The sequence below is a fragment of the Mesoplodon mirus genome, assembly GCF_964341445.2.
Source record: "Mesoplodon mirus genome assembly, chromosome: 7".
Classification (NCBI taxonomy): domain Eukaryota; kingdom Metazoa; phylum Chordata; class Mammalia; order Artiodactyla; family Ziphiidae; genus Mesoplodon; species Mesoplodon mirus.
In genome coordinates, this window is record NC_138983.1 from 54,137,526 (window position 1) to 54,165,389 (window position 27,864).

Genomic DNA, 27,864 nt, shown 5'->3' on the forward strand with positions numbered 1-27,864 from the left:
ATAAAAATGGAAAAACTGGGCTTCCTTGGTGGCGCAGTGGTTGAGAGTCCGCCTGCCGATGCAGGGGACACGGGTTCATGCCCCGGTCCGGGAAGATCCCACATGCCGCGGAGCAGCTGGGCCCGTGAGCCACGGCCACTGAGCCTGCACGTCCGGAGCCTGTCTCCGCGACGGAAGAGGCCACAACAGTGAGAGGCCCGCGTACCTCAAAAAAAAAAAAAAAAAAGGAAAAACTGTTTGGGGCCAGACTAAGAAAAGCCACCATTTCCAGTCTAAAAAGTTTTTGATAGAACTCAGTGATTGATTAAATGTGGAAGGAATGGCAGAAGGAAAAGAATCAGGTTTTTCAGTTTCCAAGATATTTAGTAGAATGGCAATACCATAAAAAGAAATGGAGAGGTCAGAGAGAGGAAGTGGTTTGAGGAAAAACTTCACTTTTGGCCTGTCGAATTTATGGTGATCAAAATTTCACTATTTCACAATATTTCAAAAAAAGTGAAATTAACTAAAGAAAGACAAAAATTCTTGACATCTCAAGTCTCATTCCAAGTCCAACTAAAAAGTCATGCACAGAAGTAAGAGGTGGTTGGGCTTCCCTGGTGGCGCAGTGGTTGACTCCGCCTGCCGATGCAGGGGACGCGGGTTCGGGCCCCGGTCCCGGAGGATCCCACATGCCGCGGAGCGGCTGGGCCCGTGAGCCATGGCCGCTGAGCCTGCGCGTCCGGGGCCTGTGCTCTGCAGCAGGAGAGGCCACAGCAGTGAGAGGCCCGCGTACAGCAAAAAAAAAAAAAAAAAAAAAGTAAGAGGTGGCAACCTCACACAAAACTGTTAACTCAGAACACAGTTCTCATAGCTACACAATCCAATGCATACCTCCCCCCTTCATTCAATGAGAAACTCACTCATTGTAAAGAACTTTTACTAGCTTCCCAACCTCATTCACATTTGTGGATTTCATTTGATGAGAATCCTAAGATTCTGACAAATATCAAACTCAGTTGAATTTCTGGTATTATTTTTGGTACCATTCTATTACAGTGTTAACTCTAATGACGCGTAAGTATAACGAAATAACACACGAAAAAACACAGAAAACAGAAGATTTGCCAAACTATTTTTATAAAGCCCTCAACCCGTTCCATTTAAACAAACCAGCCATTCAATTATACTATAGTTCATAAAGCCTCATGTAAGAGTTACAGTGCAGGAATGGTCATAAAAAAATAGGGCAGGGGAGAGGCAGGATAGAGGGAAGGAAGCATTTATCTATCACTGGTATGTTCAGTGTGTCATAAAGAAATTCTCTATCCCAATTTCTCTACATTTAAGTAAAATGTAATGTTTAGCATCTGTTAAAATAATTTATAACATTTTTAAAAAGAATTTTTTTAAAGCTAATTCTTTTTTTTTTTTTTTTTTTTTGCGGTACGCGGTCCTCTCACTGTTGTGACCTCTCCTGCTGCGGAGCACAGGTTCCGGACGCGCAGGCTCAGCGGCCATGGCTCACGGGCCCAGTCGCTCCGCAGCATGTGGGATCTTCCTGGACCGGGCACAAACCCGTGTCCCCTGCATCGGCAGGTGGACTCTCAACCACTGCGCCACCAAGGAAGCCCCTTAAAGCTAATTCTTAAAATATTTTAAACTAATTTTTAAATACAGTACCTTCTCTAAACTTTGGACCTAGAGCTAGTGTTTGAAAGCAATTCAAAGGTTTCACTGTTATGATAATGAGCCAACGGGTGGGGAGGAAGTCTTTCCGAAAATCACTGTCTAGGCTCACCTCCCAAAAGAAGGGTCATTGAAGATGACGTTACCCTCTAGGAAGGCTGTTTTCTTTTGTATAGAAGCCGCTCTTCAGCAATATTACCCACACAACTCTGACTAAAATTAAGGATAAATTTACACTTAAAGGTTACAATTTTTATATTCAAACATAATCTCTTGATTCAAGGTCCCAAAAGCCCAGAAACTCTAATGCAATCAACTTCAGTTGTGATCTGCAATTATTTCAGCTGTGAAATAAATAAAAATCCAACTTTATAACTGGTAGCTAGCAAGTTAGAGCAATTGCATATAAGTGTGTAGAAAATCACCCTCGAATTAGTACTAAAAGTTTGGATATAAGGTTAAAAAAAAAAAAAGGAATAACTGACCCCCCAAAAAACCAACCCACCCCAAAACAAAACAAAAAACCTCTCTAGAGGTGCTAAAATACAATGCTAAGAAGTAGTTTAAAATATAGAAATCCTCATAGTGGCCTAAGGGGAAATAAAAAGGGCAAAGGTTATTAGCAGGCAGGGCCAGATTTGCTATGATTCAGATTTATGCATAGGAATTCCCAACAAAGATTTCCTTTGAAGAAAAGATTCACCTGCAAATAAATAAATGTCTGAAAGCAACTGCTTTAAAACATTATATACTCAGATGTCAGGCACTGTGACAGGCCCTTTTTATATACACTTAATCCACATAAACTTATGAGGCAGATATTATTGTCCTTCATTTACAAAAGTGTCAATAGATTTAGGGAGATTAAACAACTTGTCCTTGGATCATGTCGGTCGTTAGTAACAGGACCAAGACCCCAGGTCTATCTGAATTCAAGGTCCACACTTTCCCCTTCAAAGTCATAGATATCTAAATAATTCCTATCCACTGCCAAAACATCTAATATTCTTTTTCAAATTATTTTTTCATTTACTGAGTCCCTACTATGTGCTGGCCTGAGACTATAGTGGTAAATAAGACAAAAAGGTTCCTTCTTGGACCTTAGAGTCCAAGGCTGCATTTCTCAACCAAGGATACTCATGTAAACCACAGAATACAGAAAATGATTTGAGTAAATCTTTTTTTCTCAATTTTCCCAAGGATAATACATACCATTCTAGATGCATGAAGAAAAGTTAGTTCATTACATACAATGGATAACTTAGTATTAGGGCTTAATTCTCTCCCTAAATGTTAGTTGAGAAAGGCTGCTCTAAAGGAAAAGAAGCACTAAATAATTCATTACAGGCATAAATGGTGTTTTATTACTGAAAGTAAAATATAATTTGGAAAAGTCAGCATAGCTTACATTAACTTAGAATTCAGAAACAGTATGTAATTCACACATACATTCATGAAGGTTAAAAGTATGTTAACATGAGACTGGAATCCTATTCCCTGGGTTGAAATTCTGACCCCATGACTTACTATCAGCATGACTTCGGGTTCTAAGCTTCAGGTCTGTCATCTGTAAAATGGGTACAAAAGAAGAAACACACCTATATTTTTGGTTTGAATGAGGATTAAATGAGATGCTGAATGTAAAGGACTCAGAATAGCCCAGTAGCCCTGAAGAACTTTTAGCTGCTATTATTATTAATATGATTCATGCATCTACTGTGTACAAAGCACTATACAAAGCACTAGGGAAATAACAGAGTAAGACAAGAACTATACCTCAAGAATTTCTAACCATCATGAAATATGATATCCATGCAAACAGCCACGACCCAAACAGAAAGGGAAAAGGATCATACGGAGGCATGAAACATCAAAAATGAAAATCATACCCAATTTTCGAAGAATCCTTTTGCATTCATCCCTGCTGAGATCCAAAAGTGTTGGCCACACAACAGGCATTGCTGCTTCTTTTTGGTAGCCCCAAAGAGCTTGTCTTCCCTACCAAAACAAAAACCAAAAACTCAAATTACGAAAGTACATTCAAAAGCCCACTCACGTGGAGATCCACACGCTAAGAAGCAAAACCAGTAAGAATATCTCACAATCCTATTTCACCTCCATGCTTTCCAACTTCTGACAAATGAAGAATTTAACCATGTGTGAGCTTACTATTCCAGCCTATCATAGTGGAAAGAGCATAGGCATTGGACACATATAGGTTCTAATTCAATCTTTCAACTTACTGGCTGTGTGATCCTGGGTAAATTGGCCTATCTGAACATAAACTTTACACATCTGTGAAACAGAGATTTTATCACTCAGCTTGTTATGAGGATTAAATAACAGTGTATGTGAAGTTCTTATCCTAGTGGCTAACACATTATTTCATAAATAGGTGCCACTACCTGTGTAACCTGGGCAAGTCACTTGACTTCTGCCGGCTTTCTCACTATGAGCTACATGAAATAAAATAAGTAAAGTTCCTAGGATGTTAAGTGGGTTAATGGAACTTAATATAGTACTTTCTCCTCGAGTCTTACCAATGAAACATGAATTTACACCCAGCAGTCCTCAAGAAAACATTTACCAAAAGTTTAGATGTCAGGAACTTGGTACTGGGAATTCCCTGGTCTAGAGAAAAAGACAACAGCGCTGGGCCCTTGCACTATACCTGCTTAGCACACAGCAGATCCGCTGCAAATATCTGTTAAATAAACAGATGAATGACTGAGAAGAGCAAGTAATATGAATGAATGAATGAATGAATGAGCGAGTGAATGTATGAATGAGCGAGCTCAGTGTCTCGTCTAGAAGTCAGGCATCGACCCGTAATAACTGCTATCTCCCGTTCCAAGAGCTGGGACTGCTAACTCCAACTCCACGCCTGAAGTTGACCCCCCTCCCCCTACTTCCCATAGTCCTCTCATCTAAGAACCAACCCAGAGCAAGGAGAACTGGAGTGCGCGCCCCAGCCGGCAGAATGACATAAAGAAAAGGGGTGGGGAGGAAGAAGAAGGGGCAGAGCCAAAGGAATCCGCTCCCTCCACAAGCCAGTCCCCGCCTCCCGACAGGATCTTGGAGGCGGCCGGCGACCGCCGGAATCAAGCACCACGTCACAGCATCCCGACGCGTCCCCGCCGGCGGACCCCATTGCGGGGCCGCATCGCACTGGAAACCTGGGCAGAGGTTGCCGGAGCCCGCTCCGAGAACCGGAATCCTGTCTAATCCTTCCCCCACTCAAGTGTCAAGGAGGCAAGCCCGCCCCGCCCCCTCCCCAAACACGCACTCTCTCGCAGCACCACAACAAGAGCAGCCCGCCCACCCTCCTCACCGGTGCCGCTCAGCGCTCACCCCAATGTCAAGCTCACGACCCAGGCCCTCTCAGGACCAGTAGCCGGAGTCAGGGGCCCCGGCAGGCATCAGCGCCTCTCTCCCTCCTCAGCGGAGAGGACAACGGAGAGAAAGAGTAGACGCTCGGACAGCCAGGCAGACGACCGAGACTCACCAGGAGGCCCCCAGAGCTGGACCCGAGCAATTTCGGCACCAGGCCTGCCAGAGTCCCCCCTCAGCCCACCTCGGGAGCCCCACGATCCCGTTAGGAGACAACGGAGGATGGGGTTGGGCGCCCCAAGCCGGGCTCCGAATGCTTGGCCCGGCGCTCTTCCAGACTGGCTATCCTGCCAGTTCTTCCCAGCACCCTGTCTAAGAGTCACCCACCTGCCCGGCCTTTCTGGGCTCATCTAAAAGGCTCCTCCGCCAAGACTAGGGGACACCAGGAATTGGGTTTGTTTGCTGTGCCTCAGAAGGGGCAAGATGGCGACAGGTATCAGGGCGCAGGCGCAGCCGCGCGCTGCCAGTCGGGAGGTGTAGTTCGCCTTTCCCGCCTTTCGGAGAACGGACACCAGAAGGCCTCCATTCTTCTGTCCCTCTTTTCCTACACGTTTTGAAAGGAAAGGAGAGACATCGCGAGGGGTGCTGGGAGTTGTGGTCCGAACCCAAACTCCCTCCTCTTTCGCTCTTGGTGTGCACGCGCAAGGAAGGCTGGGATTGTAGTTTCCTTGGCTTGTCCTCCACACCCTCCTCTCCGGCTTCGCGCGCCTCGCCTCCGCCTGCCGTCTCCCAGCCAATGGGCTGCGCTCTCCGCTACGTGCGGCGTCACACGTAGTGGTCAAGATGGCGTTGGTAGCTGGAGCTGATGGTTCTCTGCGATCTTTATTCTGGGAGGGGGGGGGGGTGAGGGACGGTGGGAAAGCACGTTCGTCCCCGAAGCGCCGTTGAGGATTAGGATCGGATTCCTCAAGAGTCTTGGGAGCAATTATCAGCGGCCTCCAGCCCCGCCAGACGCAGCTCGAGGAGAGAGAATACACGCTACGACACCTGACACAGTAGACATCGCAGTTGCGCGTACCCGATCTGGGGGTTGCGGAGTTGCAAGTAGAGAAGAGGAACCCGAGTGTTCTCGACTTTGGGTTTCCCTGCGTGTGAAATGGGAATGATAGTGCTATATCTGTCAAAGGCAAGAAGGAGAAGGGGTTTATTTGAGGCCCTGCGACGTGGTAGGTTCACCCTTCAGCCTTTGTTCGTGTTTAATCACAGAACAGTTGTGTGAAGAGGGTATTGTTGTCCCTGTTTTACGGATGAGAAAAGGGGCCCAATATACAAATAATCGCGGCCATAAGATCGAAGCCAGTATCTGCTACTGTTGAAGATCCAGTCAAGTTTTGTGACTGCTCTCCCTTTTAAATTTTGTACTTTGGGAGACATCGGATCTGGTAAAAATACTCAAATGGAAAGGAGTTTTTAATGTGCTTTATGATATTAACAAAGTTTTCTTATAAAATGTTAGGTTAATATTACCCTATAAGGATGTTGTGATACACAAAGTAGAGAAAAGTTATTTGTAAATTTTGGACCACTATACAAACGTGTGAGACTGTTCATGTTCTTGAATCTCCATCGTAGGTCAGGTTAGGAAGAAAAAATAAATAACGGCATTTGTGTACTATTTGCCCATTAGCTAAAAATCCTCTCTGAGGCCCAGGAAAATTGTTATTGTTGAAACCCAAGTCTGCCCCTTCAGAAAGTCAGGAAGTGGGACAAACAGTCTCCAGGCTTTCCCACCATTCCCTCCCTGATCTTCCAATGCATTCTTTTCCATCTATTTCCTACTGAATTGAGGTACCACTGCTTTCTGGCCAGATACTTAACTCTTGGAAAGATGATAAATGAAACTTTAATAGAAGATTTTGTAGTTGAACATATATTTTTTGATTTGAGCATCTTAGTGAGGCAGGTATAATTAAGATTACCACCTACTGGGAGTGAGAAAAACACAGATATTCAAGAACTCACCCAATTGAAGGGAGTTGGGCTTTATAACTCCAGATCTTCGATTGGAATTCACCCAAATCCTATAGATCTGGGTGAATTCTCTTCTTGCAGTCCCCCAAATATCTTAGAGTCCTTCCGCTTATCCCTGGGCTTGGTAGGTGCCAAGTACTGTTCTAAGCATTTAAAATATTTGTTCCATCCTTAAAACAACTTTATGAGGTAGAAACTATTATCTAATTACAAATGAGGAAACTGAGGCATAGGAAGGAGGTGAAATAGCTTGCCTAAAGTTACACATTATAAGTAAATGGTGGTTATACTCCAATAAAAATGTTTAAATAAATAAATAAATAAGTAAATCGTGGGACTTCCCTGGTGATCCAGTGGTTAAGACTCCTCGCTTCCGCTGCAGGGGACATGGGTTCCATCCCTGGTCGAGAAACTAAGATCCCCCATGCTGCAGTGGCACAACCAAATAATAATAATAATAATAATAATAATGATAAGTAAATGGTAAAGCCAGGATTTAAACCTAAGCAGCTTGGCTCCAGTGTGTGCTCTGGACTAGTGGTTCTTAAATTTCAATGTTCAAAGAATCACCTGAGTATCTTGTTAAAATACAAATTTTAATTGAGTAGGTCTGGGTAGCGCCTAAGAACCTATATTTCTAACAAGCTTTCAACTGCTGATGCTCTGGCGTCAACTACCTCTGATCTACCACACATCCTCCCTTTCCTTGGAACCGTATTTGTCTTTTGCAGCAAGAAACTGCCTTCCCCATGCTGTCGGTTACTACTCCATATTCCCAAATGTTCCCAACATTGAATTCTCTTCTTTAAGAATCAGACTCAAACTTTACCCTCAAGAATATTGTCCTGCCCCTTCCTTTCTCTCTAGGATGAGACAGGCATTCTTGCCTCTGCTGCTACACCACTTATTATACATCTTGTTACAGAACTCAGAACACTGAGTTATGGTCATTTGTTTGAAAATATTTCTGACCAGGCAGTGAGCTCTTTAAGGAGGCAGAAGAGTCTGTACATTCTTGTGCCTAGCACATAAGAATAATAGCTAATACTTATCGACGGCTTTCTCTGTTCCAGGTGCTGTTACACACCTAATAAACTTGTTTAATCTCCACAATAGCCTTATGAGATATATTATTACCCCCATTTTATGGATGAAGAAACTAAGGCACAGAGATTTCAAGTAGTTTGCCCAGTGTAACAAGCTAGTAAGTAGCAGAGCCATGAATTCAAGTGAAGGCACTTTGACTCCAGGAAATGTATGGTAAATAAAGTGAGAACCACTCTCCTCTACCTCTGGTCTGGGAAAATGCATTGGAATACAATACCTATCTCAAACTTTATTCCTCTATTCACAAAGCAGATTAAGCAGGTTTCTTGGAACAAACTTCAAGATGCCTACCATCCACCATTCTAATTTTGTAGTACTCTGTTGGAGAAGGTGGATTTCACCATTATCATGAAAATATCTGAAAATAGCTCCTATGGTGTTGTACAGGTAGGCAAATTGAAATGGATAAGACCTTAGAGATTCATTTTCTAAATTAAAAAAAACTGAGGTCCAAAGAAGAAATGAGTTAACCAAAGTCATACAAGAATTTCATGGCGGGATTGGGACTGGGAACCAGCCCTTTTGACTTATAGGCTGTTGCTCTTTCCACTGTGTCACACTGCCCTTAGATTCTTACCATCAGAAAGTTTTATTACCACACTGGTATAGCCAGAAAGTGTACTAAAGGGGAATAGCAAGCCCCAAATTTTTTTAAAATATACAAGTAGAATATCAAATAGTAGATCAAAATAAGTGGATTTGGGGGACAGAAAAGAAAGAAGGAAAGTAAACTGGAGATAACTGGCAATTACATATCCAGGCTCGGTAGAGGATTAGAAGTGCTTGGAACAATCTAGAACAGGTTCAGAAAGGTAAAAGATCTGGCCACTGCCTTGTCCACTGCGTCCCTTACTCTCCCCCACTGTCCATTCAATTCTAGAGTCTCTGCTTCCTAGGTAGCTGACCCCATTGTTTTAGTAGGCTGATGATGAGGCCTCATCACCTGTGTGAGATGGACCTTTATACCAACACTTTTTCTCCAAAGGAACCTCTCTGTATTCCTTGCCAGTACATCTACCATACTGCCACTACTGTCAGGGTGAGTTTTCTGAACTTCAAAGCACTTGTCAGTCCCCTGCATAAAACTTGGGAGGCTCCCAGATGCTAACAGAATAAAGTTCTAGCTGTTTTGTAAGCAAACCCATGCTAATTCAACGAAACATCCTTACACGTCTAACCTTTTCCTAGAGCATTGTTGTCACCTTTTAATCTAGTCTAAAATCTAATGTTTTCCTTAAGTTCACTGCTTCCCTTGAAGCCCTTTCAAATGGAGTTCTTCCTTCTCCCCGCCATCTTCAATATCCTGAACCAGAAATAAAGGCTGGCATTCTCCTAACTTGTCACTACATCTGTATTAAGGTCAACTACCCCTGTTTTAAGGCTTTCACCATTAAGCCATTCAAACTCCATTTCACCCTCATTCCATCACTCTAGGGATGAAAGGATCTTAAGGAGAAGATTTTTTTTAAATATATTTATTTTGGCTGCATTGGGTCTTCATTGCTATGTGCGGGCTTTCTCTAGTTGTGGTGGGCAGGGGCTGCTCTTGGTTGCGTTGCGCAGGCTTCTCATTTCAGTAGCTTCTCTTGTTGCAGAGCACGGGCTCTAGGCGCGTGGGCTTCAGTAGTTGTGGCTCGCAGGCCCTAGAGGGCAGGCTTAGTAGTTGTGACGCAGGGGCTTAGTTGCTTCACAGCATGTGGAATCTTCCTGGACCAGGGCTCGAACCAATGCCCCCTGCATTGGCAGGTGGATTCTTAACCACTGCGCCACCAGGGAAGTCCTGTTCCACCTTTGAATCAGTAAGCAAGGTATTCCACATTCAAAAAACAAAACTTTATTTTTTTGCAGATTCTTACTCCTTTACCCTCACCAAACCTGCTCTTCAGCTTCGGCGAAATCTGCAGTTTACAGTCTCCCAGGTCCAAATCTGTTCCCTCATCTGGTTTTGCTTTCTTCCCTTTCTACCCTGGATTCCATGATGATTTATTGCAAACTCCGTCTCATCAACACTTTCAAGTCCATTCAGCCATCTCTGTCTTTCCACATTGACCCTGAAACAGCCCTCAACCTTGAATCAGTTTCTTCCCTGCATCCCTCCTCATGATGATTGATCTATTAGTTAACTATTAGTGCATAATACGTTATCCCAAACCTTAGTGACTTAAAACAATAATTTTTTTAAAAATTTCATACAGTTTTTGCAGTTTCTATGGGAATCAGGAGTGGCTTAGGAGGGTGGTTCTGGCTTGGGATCTCTAAAAGGTTGCAGTCATCTGAAGGCTGACTAGAGCTAGAGGATCAGCTTCCAGGTAGATCACTCACATGTTTGACAAGGTAGTGAGGCAAGAAGTCTGTTTCTCACTCTATGGGTCTCCTTATAAGGCGGCTTGAGCATCCTTATGAAATGGTAGCTGGCTTCCCCCAGAACAAGTGTTCCAAGAGAGCAATGTAGAAACTGCGGTATTGTGATGTGCCTGTGTGTGTATATACAAAATCAGGTTTTATATTTGTGTGTATGTGACACATACCATGAAAGGGAATTTCTACAAAGCAGTAAATCTAGAACAACTTGACAGAAGTAAGTTGAAATAATATTAGGTAGCACTTGTTTAAGTCCCATTATAAAAAGAGCACCTTGTGTGTATTATCTCATTTAAACCTCACAACATTCCCATGATGTAGTAATTATTGTTCCATTTTACAGCTGAGGAAACCAAGGCCTAGAGAGAAGAAATTATCCAAAGTCTGATATCACCAGAAGACTTCCCAAGAACACACAGATACTACAGAGTCCTAGTTATCTATGGTTGCATAACAAATCATTGCTGTGGCTTAAACGATTTATTTTGCTCTCAAATCTCCAGTTTGGGTAGGGTTTAGTGGGAACAGCTCACCTCTACTCCTCTGGGCAACTTGAAGACTAAGAGCTGGAATCATCTGAGTGCTCATTCATTCATATGATTAGCAATTGATGTTGGCTGTTGCCTGGAATCTTTGCTGGGATTATCAACAGGAACATCTGTATGTGGCATCTCCATGTGGCCTAGGCTTCCTTACAACATGTGGCCAGATTCCAAGGGTGAGTGACTGGAGAGAAGGAAACTATATCTACTTTATAATCAAGCTATGGAAGTCATAGCGTTATTTCTGCCATACTCTTGATTGGAACAGTCAAGCCCACCCGGGTTCAAGGGGAAGGGAAATAGATTCCATTGCTAGATAGAAGAGTGGTAGAGTTCTGAAAGAACATGTGGGAACAGAAATGTTGCTGTGGCCATTTTTGGAAAATGTCCTCTGTCCACAGCAATTCATATCCCTCTCACATGCAAAACACACTCGTTCCTTCCCCACAAAACCGAAAGTCTCTTCCCATCAGGACAGCAGACCTGGGCTGTTCAGAGACGAGGAGGTTGCAGTCATACTGTGAAATTCCATTGATACAAAGTTCAAAGGCAATAAAATATTATCTGTAGTTACAGAAGTCTGAAGAATAAATACCTTTAGCGGAGCAACTACTTGAATGGAGCTTGTAGGAGTGTACCAGGGTGCTATAAATGTTCTATATCTTGATCTGGGTAGGGATTATATAAATGGATATGCACATGTAAACGGTTACCAAGCTGTACATGTAAGCTGTACATGTTTACCAAGTGCACATGTAAATTGTGTCCTTTCTGTAGATTATACCTCAATAAAAAGTAAAAGGGCACTACAGTGGTAGATACAAGCCGTTACACATTTGTCAAAGCCTGTGGAATGTACAACACAAAGAGTGAACCCGAATGTAAACTGTGGACTTTGGGTGATAATGATGTGTCATTATCATATCATAATCGATGTGTAGGTTCATCGATTGTAACAAATGTACCACTCTGGTGTGGGATGTTGATAGTGGGGGAGGATAGGAGGCAAATGAGAATTTTCCACTCAATTTTGCTGTGAACATAAAACTGCTCTAAAAAATAATTAAAAAAAAAAAAAAAGCCGTAAGTTAAAAGGATTGAAAAAAAACCTATCTGTGCCAGTTAGGGGACGCGCGCACGCGTGTGTGTGTGTGTGTGTGTGTGTGTGTGTGTGTATGAGACAAATGATAGATGAATGAATATTTGGATGGGTGAATGAGTGAGTGAGTAAAATGATTTAAGGAACAATGGAAATTTTTGGTTCACTGAAAAGTAAGTGCTGGGGGCTTCCCTGGTGGCGCAGTGGTTGAGAGTCCGCCTGCCGATGCAGGGGACACGGGTTCGTGCCCCCGTCTGGGAAGATCCCACATGCCGCGGAGTGGCTGGGTCTGTGAGCCATGGCCGCTGAGCCTGCGCGTCTGGAGCCTGTGCTCCGCAACGGGAGAGGCCACAACAGTGAGAGGCCCGCGTACCGCAAAAAAAAAAAAAAAAAAAAAAAAGTAAGTGCTGGGGTAGTTCTGGCTTTAGGCATTACTGAATCCAGGATTCTAACAGGGCCAGTCTTAGTATCTCTCCATCCCTCAGCTCTGTCTTCTACTGTGTTGGCTTCATTCTCAGGCTACACGTGTTGGCTCCCAGCAGTTCCAAGCTAATATGATCCCCCTGCTTATAGGCTCAGAAGAAAAGAGTACATGTCATTTCTTCCAGCAGTCTTAACAAAAGTCTTCTTGCTCTGTTGCTGTTGACTCCATCTGAGTCACATGCCAATCCCTGAACTGTGGCCAGGGGAATGTAATGCCCTGATTTGCCAGGCCTGAACCACATGTTACTCTCTGGGAAAGGAGGAAGGGTGTGGGTAAAGTCAGTTATTCCCAAAGCACAGGGAGTGGGTGTGAGCGTGGGCTTGGTTTCCCTTAGGAAAGTTAGGGTACTATAATCAGAGGAAAATTAAAGAATGCCGCACAGCAAAATCACAGATGCTTACTAAAGTAAATGATAGCAATGTGATAAGAGTCATAAAAATGTTCCTACCCTTAGATATAGGATTCCCATTTGTGGGAATAATCCAAAATATGGGAACACTTACATATACAAAGATTTTAATTTCAATGCTATCTAAAAAAATTGACAACTTAATTGTCTTACAATAGGAGAGTATTTACATACCCCACACATCTGTTTCAGTATGTAGTCATTTAAGATGAAAATTACAAATAATTAACATCAAGGAATATGCTTATGATAAGTGGTAAAAGCATGTACGTGTAAACATCAAAAAAATAATAGTAATAATGGAAGAAAAACATGCCAAAACAATAGCATACTAGAGTGGTAGAACCATGGATGATCCTTTTCCCTTCACTGTATTTCCAAGTCTTCTTTTAGTATTTATATTACTGTTATGATTTAATGTGTTTTGTAAAACTCCTTAGTGTCTTACCAAGAATATTTCTTTCTCTTAAGTATGAAGTAGAGCCAGAATAAACAAACTGCCACATCAGTTGGCTAGTGATTGTGGTTAAGGTCATAGATCCTCAGAGTTAGAAGAAACCTCAGAGATACTCAGTTTAACTCCCCCATTTTACAGGAGAGGTGTCTGAGACTCAGAGAGGTAGATTGAACCAATCAATTAAGATTTGGATTTTGGTGAGGTTGTCTGCTTTTCTGAAAACCCATCCTCAAGTTCAAGTTGATATCTAGCCTTCTATTACTAACTCAAATTAAAGCAGTTACCGTGTTTGTTGGGAAAGTGATGTTCTTAAAAGAATATTAAAAACTAACATCATGGCCCTTTAGGTCCTTCCCTTTCACATCCTTGCACTCTTTCTTTGTAAACAACTTAGTGAATAAATGCAAAGCAAGCCCAGATCTGGCTAAATTTAATGGGCCAATGTTTACTTCTTTTGGGTATCCACTTATTCATTCAATGAATGTCAGGCCATGAAATTATGAAGATGAATAAGATACAACAGTTATCCTCCTGGAGCTCAAAGTTGAGTGGGGAAGTTAGACACATGCAGATACCTCTATATACCATAGGAGAACGTGGTAACACAGAACGTTCACAGAGGCATTTAAGGAGTGCTATGGGATCAGGGAGAAAAGGATTGTTTCCATCACAGAAGGCTTCTTAGCAGAGGTAGCATTTGAGCCGGGCCTCACAAAGAAACAGGATTTTACCAGGCAGAGAAGTAAGGAGAGGGTATCAAGGGTGTCACGGCAGAGAAAATAGGAGAAGCAAAGGCATGGAAGCATAAAAGGACACAAGTGAAATGAGGGATGTTGGATTCTTAGTGGTCCTCAACTGGGAATACCTGTCAGAACAACTTGGGGAGCTCTATCAAATTTCAGAAGATTGTGATGTACACTCTTGGCTAAAAGCCTTAGGTGGCCACTGAAATCTTGTCCGTACCCTAAATAATTACCACAGTACCTCACAAGAGAGCACCAGACCTAATAACACAAGTTATTGCCATTTAATCCTCGTTGGAACCCAAGTGGCAAAAATATTGTCTGTGCTCTGGACGGTGATTTGACATTGATTAATGACTTGATCATTAGAAAGCCAAAGGGAATTGCAAATGAAAATAGAGACATAATCTCACACATTAAGTTTTCCCTAGTTCATTTTTGAAAAAAAAAAATTCAGGTTCACCCAAGTGCTAAGGTGCCTCAGGTGAGGAGCTGATTATAATCAGTGATTATCCAAGGTGAGATCCAAGATATTTCATGAAGATGGAAATAATAGCCCTGTCGGAAATGGAAATCAGCTATCATGGGGGAGGGGGCTATAAATCCAAACATAATATTCAACTTGTCTTCACCTCAGAGAGCTTCCAGCTGTTTATGACATTTGCTGTGATTTGCCAGAGATGAAATGCATTTTTTAAAACTCTGCTCCAGCCAGCAGAATGAAAGCCTTGGAGCCATAGTCTCTTTCAAAAAGTGTTGAGCACTTGTGAAGTCTTCAGAGAAATGGTAGAAAGTGTCTGCTTTCTTGTCAGTTCCAGTGAAGGTTTTTTTCCTGTAACCCTAGGATTGATCATTATTTTGTAGGTGAGCTAGTGGAAGACCAAGTCAGGTCTCTCATGGGTGAAAGGGCATTTATTGAGATGCTATGGGCTTTAAACTTATCACACGAAAAAAAAAAACCAAACTTACCACATCAAGGCCAGCAGTTCAAATCCAAGCCTTGTTAAAGGCAGAGAGATAATAAAGGAACACATGCTTATGGAGAGCCTGGGAAATATATGTGTTGAGAAATGATTGTGGGAAGGAAATGGTCCAAATAACGCTTGTGTGAGTGTGCTCATGTGCGCACGCATGCGCACACACACACACCCACACACACACAGACGCACCCTGAGCTGAAGTGTACAAGGCAATCAGTGCTGATAGCAGTTTTCTCACCAGACTCTCATTAGATTGGAGACTCCTTGAGAGCAAGGACTGAGGTTTTTGGCTTCTGAGTCCCCAGCACTGTTGACTGAATTACTGAATGGTGTGTTGAACCCAAAAGGACAGTGGTGTGGGCATGTGGCAATGTCTTCCCACAGTCACCCAGACTGCCTAAGTTTCCCCAGGCAGGCCTTACACTTTCATGCTCTGCCCTGGGGCTGTTCTCCTTCCATTCTTCCTCTGCCTGGAATGCTTTTTCCCTGTCCCTTCATCCACCCGCTTGCCTTTTGAAGCCTATCAAAATCCTTCTTATTTATTTATTTTTTTTGCGGTAGGCGGGCCTCTCACTGTTGTGGCCTTTCCCATTGCGGAGCACAGGCTCCGGACGCGCAGGCTCAGCGGTCATGGCTCATGGGCCCAGCCACTCCGTGGCATGTGGGATCTTCCCGGACCAGGGCACGAACCCATGTCCCCTGCATCGGCAGGCGGACTCTCAACCACGGCGCCACCAGGGAAGCCCCTCTTCTTATTCTTTTTTTTTTTTTTTTTTTTTCGGTACTCGGGCCTCTCACCGCTGCGGCCTCTCCCGTTGTGGAGCACAGGCTCCGGATGCGCAGGCCCAGTGGCCATGGCCCACGGCCCCAGCCGCTCTGCGGCACACGGGATCCTCCTGGACCGGGGCACGAACCCGTGTCCCCTGCATCGGCAGGCAGACCCCCAACCACTGTGCCACCAGGGAAGCCCCCTCTTATTCTTTATAGTCCATCTCAAAATGTCTTTTGAAAATAATTCTCCAAGCACAGATAGGAGCAGGGCATGTTCTTGGAAGTCAGAAAGACTTGGGTTTGAATCCAGTTCTACCTCATTCAAATTCTTGAACAAGTTACCTTATGTCCTTGTGCCTCTGTTTCCTCCAGATGGGCTTTGGGGAAGATTTAATGTGATAACTTATGCACGGCGCCTGGGTCAGTGACCAGCACAGGAAAGATTATCAGTAACTGTTAGCTCTCTGAAACCCAGCTCAGTTCTTTAAAAATGTTAGTTCCCTCTGCCTATACATTCTTCAGGTTTCCATTAGACTTCTTCCCCCTCCCCAACCCCAACTCCCTCATCAAGAATAACTGCTCCCTCCTCTGTTCTGTAGTGCTTTGTTTGTGCCTGTTTTCTAGCACTTAGTATAAACTGACTTGTGCTGTAACTCATTGTGTTTCCCTCCCACTTTGGCTGAAAATGCCTCAAGGGCAGTATCTCCAGCAACTACATTAGGGACTAGCTTAGGACAGACATTTCATAAATGGTTATCTAATTGAAACAACATTTAACCCAGCTTTCCAGGAGGCAAAGTGAGCATGTAACATGTCTTCTCTCAACCAGCGTTGAACGGTCTAAGTAGCAAGGAGGAAATTCCCCTGCAATTAAGTGGTTCAGAGTTGATTGCTGTCCGTCCAGCCCAAGTGAGCAGAGCCTCCACTTCCAGATGTCTTTGGTTCTCTCACTTCCAACTCAGCCCGGCCAGAGGAGCATTCCCATAAGCGTAACTCAATATATGGTTGTTGGTGGTTTTTTTTTTTTTTTTTTTTTGCTGATCTGATTAGAGTGTGAAATATTTTCTTTGGAGAAAATGCACAAGAGTGAGGTTTTCTTCTTTTTCGCAAGGGATAGAAGGTGAGGGAGAAAGAGGAAAATTGAAGCCAGAGGAAAATCTGTTGTAACCCAGGAGATGAACACATACAGTCAACACATCAGATACTGTCCTGGGTCAAAACTTCAGGGCCTGAGCCATAAAGGACTCCATACCTTTGCATTGATCCTAGGAAAAGAATTAAACAGAAGCAAAAGCAACAAAACAAATTTAAAAATCTCTTCCCCAGAAGCTATTCTTTGCAGTGATATCTGTACCAGTGAACTGGAGGCAACCTAAAAATTGAGTCCAATTCAACAAATATTTACTGAACTGCTAAGTGCAGGGGCATTGGATTTATGGAGATAATGGTAAAGATAGACTTTTAACCTTAGTCTGTTCTTCTATTCACTCAATTATTTTCATCCTTGGAAAAAACACAGTATTTCAGTCAGTGTTCACCTAAGGAAGCAGAACTATTATGAATTATGGGATAAAGGATTTATTATAGGAATTGGAACTTGTACAATTGTGGGAGAAACTGGGGCCATGTAGCTCTGAAAGTGGAGAGGGGCGGGGACCAGTGAAGTCACCAACCAGAAGAAACCAAGCACACCCAGCTGCAGAATGGGGCTGTGTTGGGGGAGCTGCTGGAGAAGTCTAAGGGGGAAGTCTGTGGGTGCGCAGCCAAGTGTCTGGTGGTGGGCTTGGAGCTATGATGGGTCAGCAGTGGGAGGAGCTGGATGTGGAGTGGAGGAGAGTGAAGACAAGCTGGAACCTGCTAGCACCTCCATGTCTGCTGTCAGACCCATGACTTCAGAGAGCAATGGCTGCTGATTCACTTCTGCTTCCCAAATCTCAAGCAACTATTCTTTTTAAACCAAGTTTAACCTAGAATCATACAGTTGCAGCTTAAGCAAGCTGACACATAAATTGCCTCCATCATCACAAAGTCATTTCTGTCTTTTCCCAATTTTCTACAATGGAAAAAGAATGTCCTTTTAAGTCTAACAGGACCTGAGTTCTAATCCTCCCTAGCTGTATGTTCTCAGGTAAATTGCATTTCTGGACCTTAATGGATCAGGAGCCCTTGCTCTGTGCTACCATAGCTCTCTGCTTCTCTCTGTTGTAGCATTTACTTCATTTTCTTGTCATTATCTATTTATGCATCCATTTCTTCCACCAGACCACAAGCTCAAGCATGGGGATCATATCTGATTCTGCTCTATAGTTATGGTACCTAACAGAACCTGGCACAGAATAGATGCTCAACAGATGCTTGCTGAGAATGAATCCTTGAAATGGAGAAGAGAAACTCATCAGACTATCAAGCTAATAGTGGAGTCCAGCACAAAGACATTAAGGAAGTGTACCCTTCTCTGTCCCTATCATGCTCTCAGCACACTGTAAAAACAGGCTCCAGATACCCTTACTTCATCCATAGCTTCTAAAACCATTCCACTTCCCAGCCTGTTTTAATCATCCCGATTCCTGGTTCCTGGGCTTGTCTTCTCTTTACTACCTGCAATCACCTCTTGGACTTTTACTTGAAATGTTCAGGGCTTTGGCTCTCTATCTTGTTTTCCCCTCTGATTAAACTATTTCTACTCTCTTGGCATATTTCTCACCCTCCGAACCCTAGATTCTCAGGTCAAAGACTACAAAAGTTCCTGCCCTCAAGGAGTTCTCAGGCTGGTGAACAAAAGACAAGGAAACCAGCAATTCCAGGACAGTGTAGTAAGAGGTCTGGTTGAAGTATGTGCAGGGTACTGTGGGAGCAGAGAGAGAATGAAGAGCACCTAATCTTACAAAGAGAAGGGTAGCTGTTAGAAGGAAGTATAGTTTGATCTGGGTCTTAAGAAATTGCTTAAGAAATTTCCAGGCAGAGAAAAGGGAGGACATGCATTGCAGACTGAGACCAGCACTGCAGAGGTGTGAAGACAGGAGAGATCAAGTTCTGGTGGGGGCTGCAGGCAGGTTGGTGGTGGGAAAGGCTTGGAAACACAGTTGGGAAGTGGAGGGAAATGAGCCAATGTTTTAAAATTTGGAGATTTCACGTAAAATCCTGGATTCCAGCTTCTGTTGAAAAATCAGAAGATCTGGCCACACCAGGCTCTCATTCTCATGTTAGTTGAGTATTGTTTGTCCTTCTTAGATGCCAGGGGTGTTTTATAACTTGCAAGTCTCCACCACACCCTTTTATCATCACACTTGCACTCTTGTATTTCTTTAAGGGAAGAAATATTTCTTAGTACCCATGTCTGTGAAAAGTGGGGAAATGGAGGTTAGATCACAAGAGGCAGGCAGTCAAAACAAAACAAAACGAGGAATAGCATGTTTCTTTGTGGACGTGAAGAAATGTGTATCTGTTGGAGAACTGCAACTTTCTCTTAAACCCACGTCCCTCACTCATTTATGTTACCTGCAGGGTTTGCTATACAAGGAGCAATGACTTCATGGGGCTGCCTTACTTTTCATAAAACTTTGCAATGTTCACAGGCCATCAAGAAGGAATGTGCCAGGAGTGCTAGTCTTAAAGAAGGTGTAGGAGACATGTGTATGTCTAGCCAGAGCCTGTCGAAGAGAAACCACCACTGACTTTCAGAGCCTCAAATAGGTGATGAATCAAGTAGGAAGAAATTGAGAGGGCTCAGAAAAGGGCTTGTCCATGGTCCAGAGGCAGCTAATGGCAGAGGTTCTCTGCAGCTGGTGACAGCGTGGAGGAAATGCTGTGCAGCCCCTGCTTCCAGATCCAGGGCCAGAAGACCAAGCTGCTCCCAGTAATCATGCAGAACTGGCCCAGCTTCTCAGTAAAAGGGTTACTGGATCCTTCAGAAACCCCCCTAGTCCTCACATTCTGGGACTGACGGCCCTGCACTTCCAAGTACTATCTAAGGCCTCCAGCTTTCCCAGAGCCTGGAACTCCTCCTCTGAGCTCCTCACAGCTGGCTGAGAGGCTGCCTTGAGCTCCTTTGAGGCCTCCTGTCTTCAGTGATAATTCTCTGCAGCTTGGCTCTGGCAGTCTTACCTCCTCTCCCTGTGTAACTGATCCCATCCTCTGGCTCTGTCAGCACCTCTGCTGAGTGCACCGTGACGTGTGTGAGCCTTGAGCTGGGCGGGAACCCTCAGAGCGAAGTGTGAGTTTCTTCCCAGGCCATTGAAGCTGCCTTTCCATGGTATGCAAGACACTTGGGCTCTGCTAGTAGGAAAGGAGTGCCTTCATTAGGTGGTAAGGGAGAAGGGATCCCTTAAATCTTCAAATTGATCCCCCCGATTCCCCATCTTTTCCCACATCAATTCTGCTTGTACCTGCTGAATTAACATACACTAAAGCCTAATGCTGAGCATGCTTGTGTGTGGTTTTGTTTGTTTGTTTGGCCATGCAACGTGCCTTGTGGGATCTTAGTTCCCCGACCAGGGATCGAACCCTCGCCCTCGGCACTGAGGGCACGGAGTCCTAACCACTGGACCACTAGGGTATTCCCATGAGGATGTTATGTTTCTGATCAAAAGCCTTCATTGGCTCATTTCCTACCAAATTCAAACCAAGTCATCTGCCCTGGCATGCTGGAACTTTCTCAGGATGACCCCAAATGTTTTTCTAGGCTTCTTGGTATCTCTCAGGTAACCCTAGACTCTTCAGCAAAGGAATGGACCTTAGCTGTTATTTTGTCTAATCCTGCATTTGATGATAAGAATCTCTTTGTGACATCCCGGCTTCACTGCCAGGGGATGATGCAAGGTAATTTCCTGTTGGGGGAGTTGGAAAGTGGTTAGGTCCATCCAGGTAGAACTAAACCTGGGGCAAGAGAGAAATTTTATATACAAAAGCATTAGAGTTAGTCCAGTTGTGTCTTATTGGAGGCCAGGCTATCCCTTACAACAGATGTTCTCAAGCCACAGTGGCAGGAAAGGCCCAGTCTGCTGGTAACGGGGGACTCAGACCAAAGCAATACATGTGTCTGGGTTCCTTTCAATTGCAACCATCCTGCCTTGCATCCTGTGGCTGCCCCTCCTCTTCCTAATGGACGCCATCATATCTTAAGCACCACACATCATGGGTTCAAGTTTCTGAGAATTTCATCCCAGAAACTGGGAAACAATGAAATGTGGAGGAACAATCCTGGTCTTTGGAGCCAGCCAGATCAGGTTGGGTTTTCATTGTCTTGCATAGAATGATGTGGTTAAGAACTCTGGCTCTGGAGTTAGGCAGAGCTAGGTTCAGATACTATTCTACCATTTCCTATCTCTGTGACTAAGGACAAATTACCCAACTTCTCTGAGCCTTCATTTTCTAATATGTAAAATAGGGACAATAACATCAGCCTCATTGATTTTTGGTGACAAAGGATAAAGTACATGTGTATCAGCTAGAACGTCTTCAGCTGCAAGTAACAAAAACTCAAAATTGCTGAAACAATTAGGAAAATTTATTATCTCACAAAACAAGAAGTCTAGAAGTAGGGAAGTTCCAGGATTGGTTTATTCTTCAAGGACTCAGATTTGTTCCGTCATTATGCTCTTCCAACCTCAGCTTGTAGGCTTTCCTAGGCTGGCCTTCCTCATGAACATAAGATGACTGCCACAGTTCCAGACATCACATCCTGACACTACAATATGCAAAAGTAGAAGAGGATTATCTCTTTTGGGTTTTCTTTTTAAGAGTAAGAAAACCTTTCCCTGGTGTTATCACAGAACACACTGTCTCTCTCCTCGAAGTCTATATATGCTACTTCCTCACTGATGCCCCCTCTCACATCTTTGGCTGGAGCTGGGTCGCAAGCCTGCCTTTAATTCAATCACTGACAAAAGGGATAAAAATCACCATGATTGGCTTGGCCAGTCATACTGGAGATAGAGTCCCCTTTCCTTAGGGATGGATATCTGGACCAAACTAGGATTCTGTGAGCAGAGAAGGAGAGGGATGGTTGTTATGTAGACAACCAACAGTGTCTGTTACCACATGGAATCTGGCACATGGTAAGCATTAAATATATGTTAGCTATTGTTGTTATTTACTCTTATTAGCTGTGCAAACTTATTCAAGTCACATATCTCCTAGAGTGCCAAGTTTCTAGTTTTTTGGATGATTATAAAATTAAATGAGATGGCATATGTAAAGTCTTAGGTGCTTAATAAATGTAGCTATTTATTGTAGTGGTACATAATTATTGCCAGAGGACTTGGGCAGCAGGCTGACATCTCCAACAAAGTTTCCTGGGATTGACCTCACTAGAGCACTAGAAGCAGTTCAAATTTAATGTTCTATAGTTGTGATTGTGCATGTTAATTTGCCAGCCCTAATTCTTCAGGAACAGTTACATATGCCTTTGTGTCAGGAGACCCTGTAAGACAATGATCCTGCTAAGTGACCCACTGTGCTGGTGCCCTTGCCCCTAGAGGGCACTAGAGGCCTCCCCTACTCAAGGGTTTGATGGCCTAAGACTAACAACCCATTTATCACCAAGAGTAGATCTCACTTCTTGGCCTTGAGTCCTCAGCTTAGGAGGGGAACTTGATGGGCAAGAATCATCTTCTCCACGGCACTTAGGACTATAGCTTTGTCAGATCCAGATTCCCATCCCAGCTCTATCACTTACTAGCAGTGTGACCTTAGGCAGAACTCTTTATTTCTCTTTGAGTATCATTTTCCTCATCTGTAGAATGGGGATGATAATGTAGTATCCATTAGAGTTATGGTAAAGATTAAATTAGATGGTAGCTATACATAATGCTTGTCAAATTGGGTGAAGCTTAATAAATGGTGCCTGTGTTCTTGTAAGTACTCAATAACTATTTGCTGATTGATTACAGAAGGTGAATTTGTGCACATATACACTAGAAGACAGTGATAATTAACCCAAGTCCAATGCTTATAATTTTACAAACTAAATTTTCCTAGTAGAGGTAGAAATTAGCCTTGGCCTAATTTTTACACACGATGATACTGAGGCTCAGAGAATAAGAACTTAGTCTGGATCTCAAAGCAAGTTAATGGCAGAGCAGGGATTTGAACCCATGTATCTCTGATGCCAAAGCCCCATACTCTTCCCCTGACCCATCTTTCCCTCTTACCCTGCTCCTTTGAAGGCAGTGACCCTCACTAACCACATGTTCCACATCCTTCCCCACAGCGGTCTCTTTAGCCTCTGAGTTCTGAGAGCACTTGCTTGAACCTTCCATTGGTTCACACTTATGAGTACATCCAGTTAGCCAGGCCATAAACCTGGGCTCACCCTCCATCCTTCCCTCTCTTTCACTCTTCATGTCTAATAGGTTACTAATAGGTACTAATAGGTACTAATAGGTAATACTAATAGGTCTGTCAATTCTACCTTTTAAATAACCCTGAGGTCGTTATATGCTTCTCTCTTCCCACTACCACCACCCTGTTTCAAGCCTCCAACATCTCTCTGAGTGATGCGGCCTGGAGTAATGCAGCAGCCTGTTAACTGGTCTCTCTGCCCCCATGCCATTCTCCAGAATGACATTTCTGACAGAGAAAGCTGACCGTGTCACTCATACACCTAAAACTCCTTCAGAACAGGTGTCCCTGCTCACCTGTGCAGCCTCATCTTTCATCACTTTCCCTTCAAATTCTGGTCGCTGGTCTCTTGTGATGACCTGCCGTCCCTGAACAGACATACTGTCTCTCCTCTCCTCTCCAAGCCTTTGCACATGCTACTTCCTCTGCCGGGATCAATGCCGACCCCACTCTCAGGCTTGCCTGGAAAACCCCTCCTCATCCTTCAGGATGAGGTTCAGGAAAGCACCCCCTCTTTCTCTACCTCCTACCCACAACTCAAGTGATCCTGAAGCACCTTGCACTTACTTCTATCATTGCACTGATCTCCCTGGATTGATAACTTGTAACTGTCTTTTTCTTCTCAATCTTTACCACGAGATTGTAAGACCATTAGTTGAGGGCAGGGTTCCCCAACTTATTCATTGCTCTACCCTCTGATAAGTAGCACGTTGAAGTGTTATCACTGCACTGAAGTCTTATCAGTGAAGGGGAGCTCTGCAGTTTCCAATGAACTTGCCATGGGTGTTGTGTGGAGCCCGACATAGCACCACGTTCACCTTCCCTCCCTCTTCACCCCCAGAATCCCAACAGCAAAAAAATAGCATGATGACTTACTTCCTTGGGAGCCTTCCAGCAAGTGGAGCATTTCAATAAATAAACAATAAAAGCGTAGAACAAATGGGAGAGGGAAAATGTAGGCCCTCAAGAGGAGGATTGAAATCAGACTTGGCAAGAGGCTGTGAATGCTTCTAAGTCTGATAGATTTATGATTGGGAATTTTGTGTTTCCACATGGACCTTGCCTGCCTCTATTATGCTAACAGGCAGGGCTGGAGTGAAAGTGATTTGAGGAGAGGAGACCTAGATTCTTCTGACTTGGAAAGAGCTTTGAGTTTGTACATTCTATCTTCAAACACAGGGATCCTAAATGGTCTTGGGGGGGGTACAGATGCCTTTATGCACACGTGTGCTCTCTCTCTGCTCTCCCTCTCTTTCTCTCTCATGACACACACGCACACACACACACACACACATATCTATATGTAAGGATTGATTTTTTTTAAAAACTTGGTCACTTTCTCATACTTACCCAAGAAATTAGATAGATAGAAAAGAGACCCATAGCTTTTTTATTTTTCTGGATCTCAGGAGGATTTAGGCACTTTAGATTCTCCTATTTGTCTGAATCAAACCAAATGTCTCCATTCCATGTCTCAGGATTCCATTCCTTCTCATTCATGCCCTAACTTTCATCAAAGAAACTCAGGGAACCTGTGACTTCACTAACATTATAATTGGGCAGCCACAGTATCAAAATTTGAGTCTGATTTTCAATTATATTAGTCCTGAAGCTGTAATAGGTAAAAAAATTATTTTAGAGCCATAGTAGAAGCTCTCCATTTCTCTTAATGTGCCTAGAACTGAGAGTTTAGAACTCTGAGCTTGTGAATTTCTTCCAATAAGCCTTCTGGCGCCGTCAGAAGCAGCCAACCTGTCTCAAAACCCTTGTAGTCACAATTCCCACCACAATAGTCATTTCAGCAGAAATTTGGTCTCCCAAAGACGGGCCTTGAATAGGCATTTCATCCCAGGTATTCACAGGTGATAGTTTTTTTTCATTTTTTTAAAAAATTTCACTGGTGATAGTTTAACTCTTGCTGTTACATGTCATGGATTACTAATTACTGGAAGAGGCAGTCCACCACGGGCCCCAAGGGTCCCTTACATCCTTGTTTTTTATTTATTTATTTTTGGCTGTGTTGGGTCTTCGTTGCTGTGCGCGGGCTTTCTCTAGTTATGGCGAGCGAGGGCTACTCTTCGTTGCGGTGCTCGGGCTTCTCATTGCACTGGCTTCTCTTGTTGCGGAGCACGGGCTCTAGGCCTGCGGGCTCAGTAGCTGTGGCTCGCAGGCTATAGAGCGCAGGCTCAGTAGTTGTGGTGCCGGGGCTTAGTTGCTCCGCAGCATGCGGGATCTTCCTGGACCAGGGCTTGAACCTGTGACCCCTGCATTGCCAGGCAGATTCTTAACCACTGCGCCACCAGGGAAGCCCATTGTACACCCTTATTGAGTGTGCCAAACTGCAAGGCCTAACCATGCTTGGACCCTGGGTCATTTCTGTAACTAGTCTCAAAGGCAATTAAGTAGACCAAGGTGACCACAGCATGACTGTTGTACAACTATTCACTCACTCCCTTGGGGAAGGAGACTGGCTTGTTTATTGCTTGTTGTAAAAGGTTCTGAGCCCTTGTCCAGGGCTCCTCAGTGACAGTGCAACCCCATTGCACGTGTAGCTGCCATCTGGGCCCATTGCATTGCCCCATGGGAATTGAGGGCAAGGAAACCAGCTGTACCATGCTGTTGTTCCTGCTCTTTGCAGTGCTGTGAAATACACTGTCTTTCTCTGATCCACTGAACTTGTCTACTTTGGGGACCTCTGGAGTGTAGCAAGCCAGCTTGGAGTCTTGTTACTGCTTGCCATCTTCCATGAGGTTGGGGTTCTTCCCTGACCAGTATCCCATTTTCCACTGGCAAAGACCTCATAGCTGAATTCAAGCCCAATCAGGTCATATAACAATCCCAGAGTCCCATCTCTGAGGGTCAGTTTTCCAACCACTTTCCATATCAGCTACTGTATCAGCCAGTGTTTTTCCAGTCAGAAAAACAAATCCTTCTAGGTCTGTGCTGTCCAGTACTGTAGCCATTAACTGCATGTTTTTATTTACATTTAAATTATTAAAATTAAAAGTAATTAAAAAGTTAGTTCCTCAGTCACACTAGCTGCATTTCAAGTAGCTACATATGCCTAGTCGATACTGTACTGGTCAGCGCAATTAGGACATTTCTATCATCACAGAACATTCTATGGGACAGCACTGCTCCAGATCATTACAAGCAGAAAGGGATTTAAAACAGGAAATTGTTAAGCATATGGGAGTAAACCAAGGAAGAAAGGGCTTAGGAGGGTTAGAAGAGGAAAAAGGGACATGAAGAAGGTGCCGCCACCCTGGGAGAAGCCAGCCCACAGTAGGTAACTGATCTATTAGGGGTGTCGCTGCTGGGGGCACCACCAAAAAGCAGGACAAAATGATGCCTTCTTCCTTCCTCATGACTTTCAGTCTCCTGCCAATACCTTCCATCTGGCAAGGGAAGGTACTCACAAAAAATGTAATTTGTGAGTTCCTATACTTCTTGTAATACTAAAGAGAGCAAAGGATGGGCGGAAATGTATCTTACAGCAAACAGACAAATAACTGCAGAGTAGGGGTTTTATCAATAATAATAATATTATTAGGAGACGCCAGGAATCCCACCCTGTAGCTCACATCCATTCCCTTATCTCTAGCAACTTCCCCCTGCCCTTTATGTTCCAGCTACATGGCACTGCTTTCAGTTCTGCCCTGAAACCTTATGATATTGCTCCTCCTCAGATCTTGCATATACTGTTCCTTCTGCCTGGAACATGCTCTCCCTTGCTCTTCACATAGCTGGCTATTCTCATCCTTCAGGTATTAGGTCGGATGTCACCTCCTCAGAGAGACTTTCCATGATCTTGCCAATCTGTCTAAACTAGCCTCAGTTCCCCTACCTCCTGCCCCAGCCATCAAGTCATCCTGTTTATTTTATAGTCCTTGTTTCAATTGAAAATTATCTTCTGTGTTTACTATGTCTCCTCTCACTAGAATGTAAGCTATAGGAAGGCAGGGGCTTTGTCTGTCTTGTTTGGTACTGTATTCTCAGCATTTAGAACAGTGGCTGGCATGTAAGAGGCCCTCAGTAAATATATACTGTCTAAAAGAATAGTTTCCATCCATTCTTAAGGTCTGAAATCTTTCCTATCTCTCTAGCTGGGTGAGGTATTTCTACTATGTGTTCTAAGAGGAACCCATACTTCTCCCATTGTGACACTTAAAATTACTGTAATTACTTATATCTGATCCCTTGCTGGACTTAAACTCAATGAAGCAGGGACCATGTCTTTCTTGTTCACAGTTGAGTTCCCAGTGCCTAGCACAGTGCCTGGGATATAGCTGAAAGTGAGAAATTACTTGATGGATTTGGTAATCATATTGTTCTACCAAAGAGTTTAGGAGAAGATTTATTAGTGATGGGTATATTGAAACTAAGCAAAAGAAAACAAGGCAATTATTAACTCTTGGAAAAACTCCAGGAAAAATCTTAGCAAAAATGGAAATGCTATCACACAGCCCTGCACAGCTTGACTATGAATAATATTTACATAGCTGTAATCAGGGTCAACAGAACTGTATTATTTATATTAG

At 43.7% G+C, this 27,864-nt stretch overlaps 1 protein-coding gene across 9 annotated transcripts in view; it reads right to left on the bottom strand.

The window, feature by feature from the left end:
* Positions 1 to 7,530, bottom strand: part of EMSY (EMSY transcriptional repressor, BRCA2 interacting) — an 83,996-nt gene extending 76,466 nt beyond the window's left edge. For 8 of the 9 annotated variants that reach the window (XM_082626462.1, XM_082626463.1, XM_082626460.1 and 5 more), the window contains exons 1-2: positions 5,386 to 7,530; positions 3,558 to 3,666 (exon numbers count right to left, since the gene is read on the bottom strand). In XM_082626462.1, coding sequence (XP_082482588.1) covers positions 3,558 to 3,627 — 70 coding nt within the window. In that variant the 5' untranslated portion in view covers positions 3,628 to 3,666; positions 5,386 to 7,530. The other variant, XM_082626458.1, reaches the window with a different exon arrangement.
* Positions 7,531 to 27,864: the final 20,334 nt, after the last annotated feature.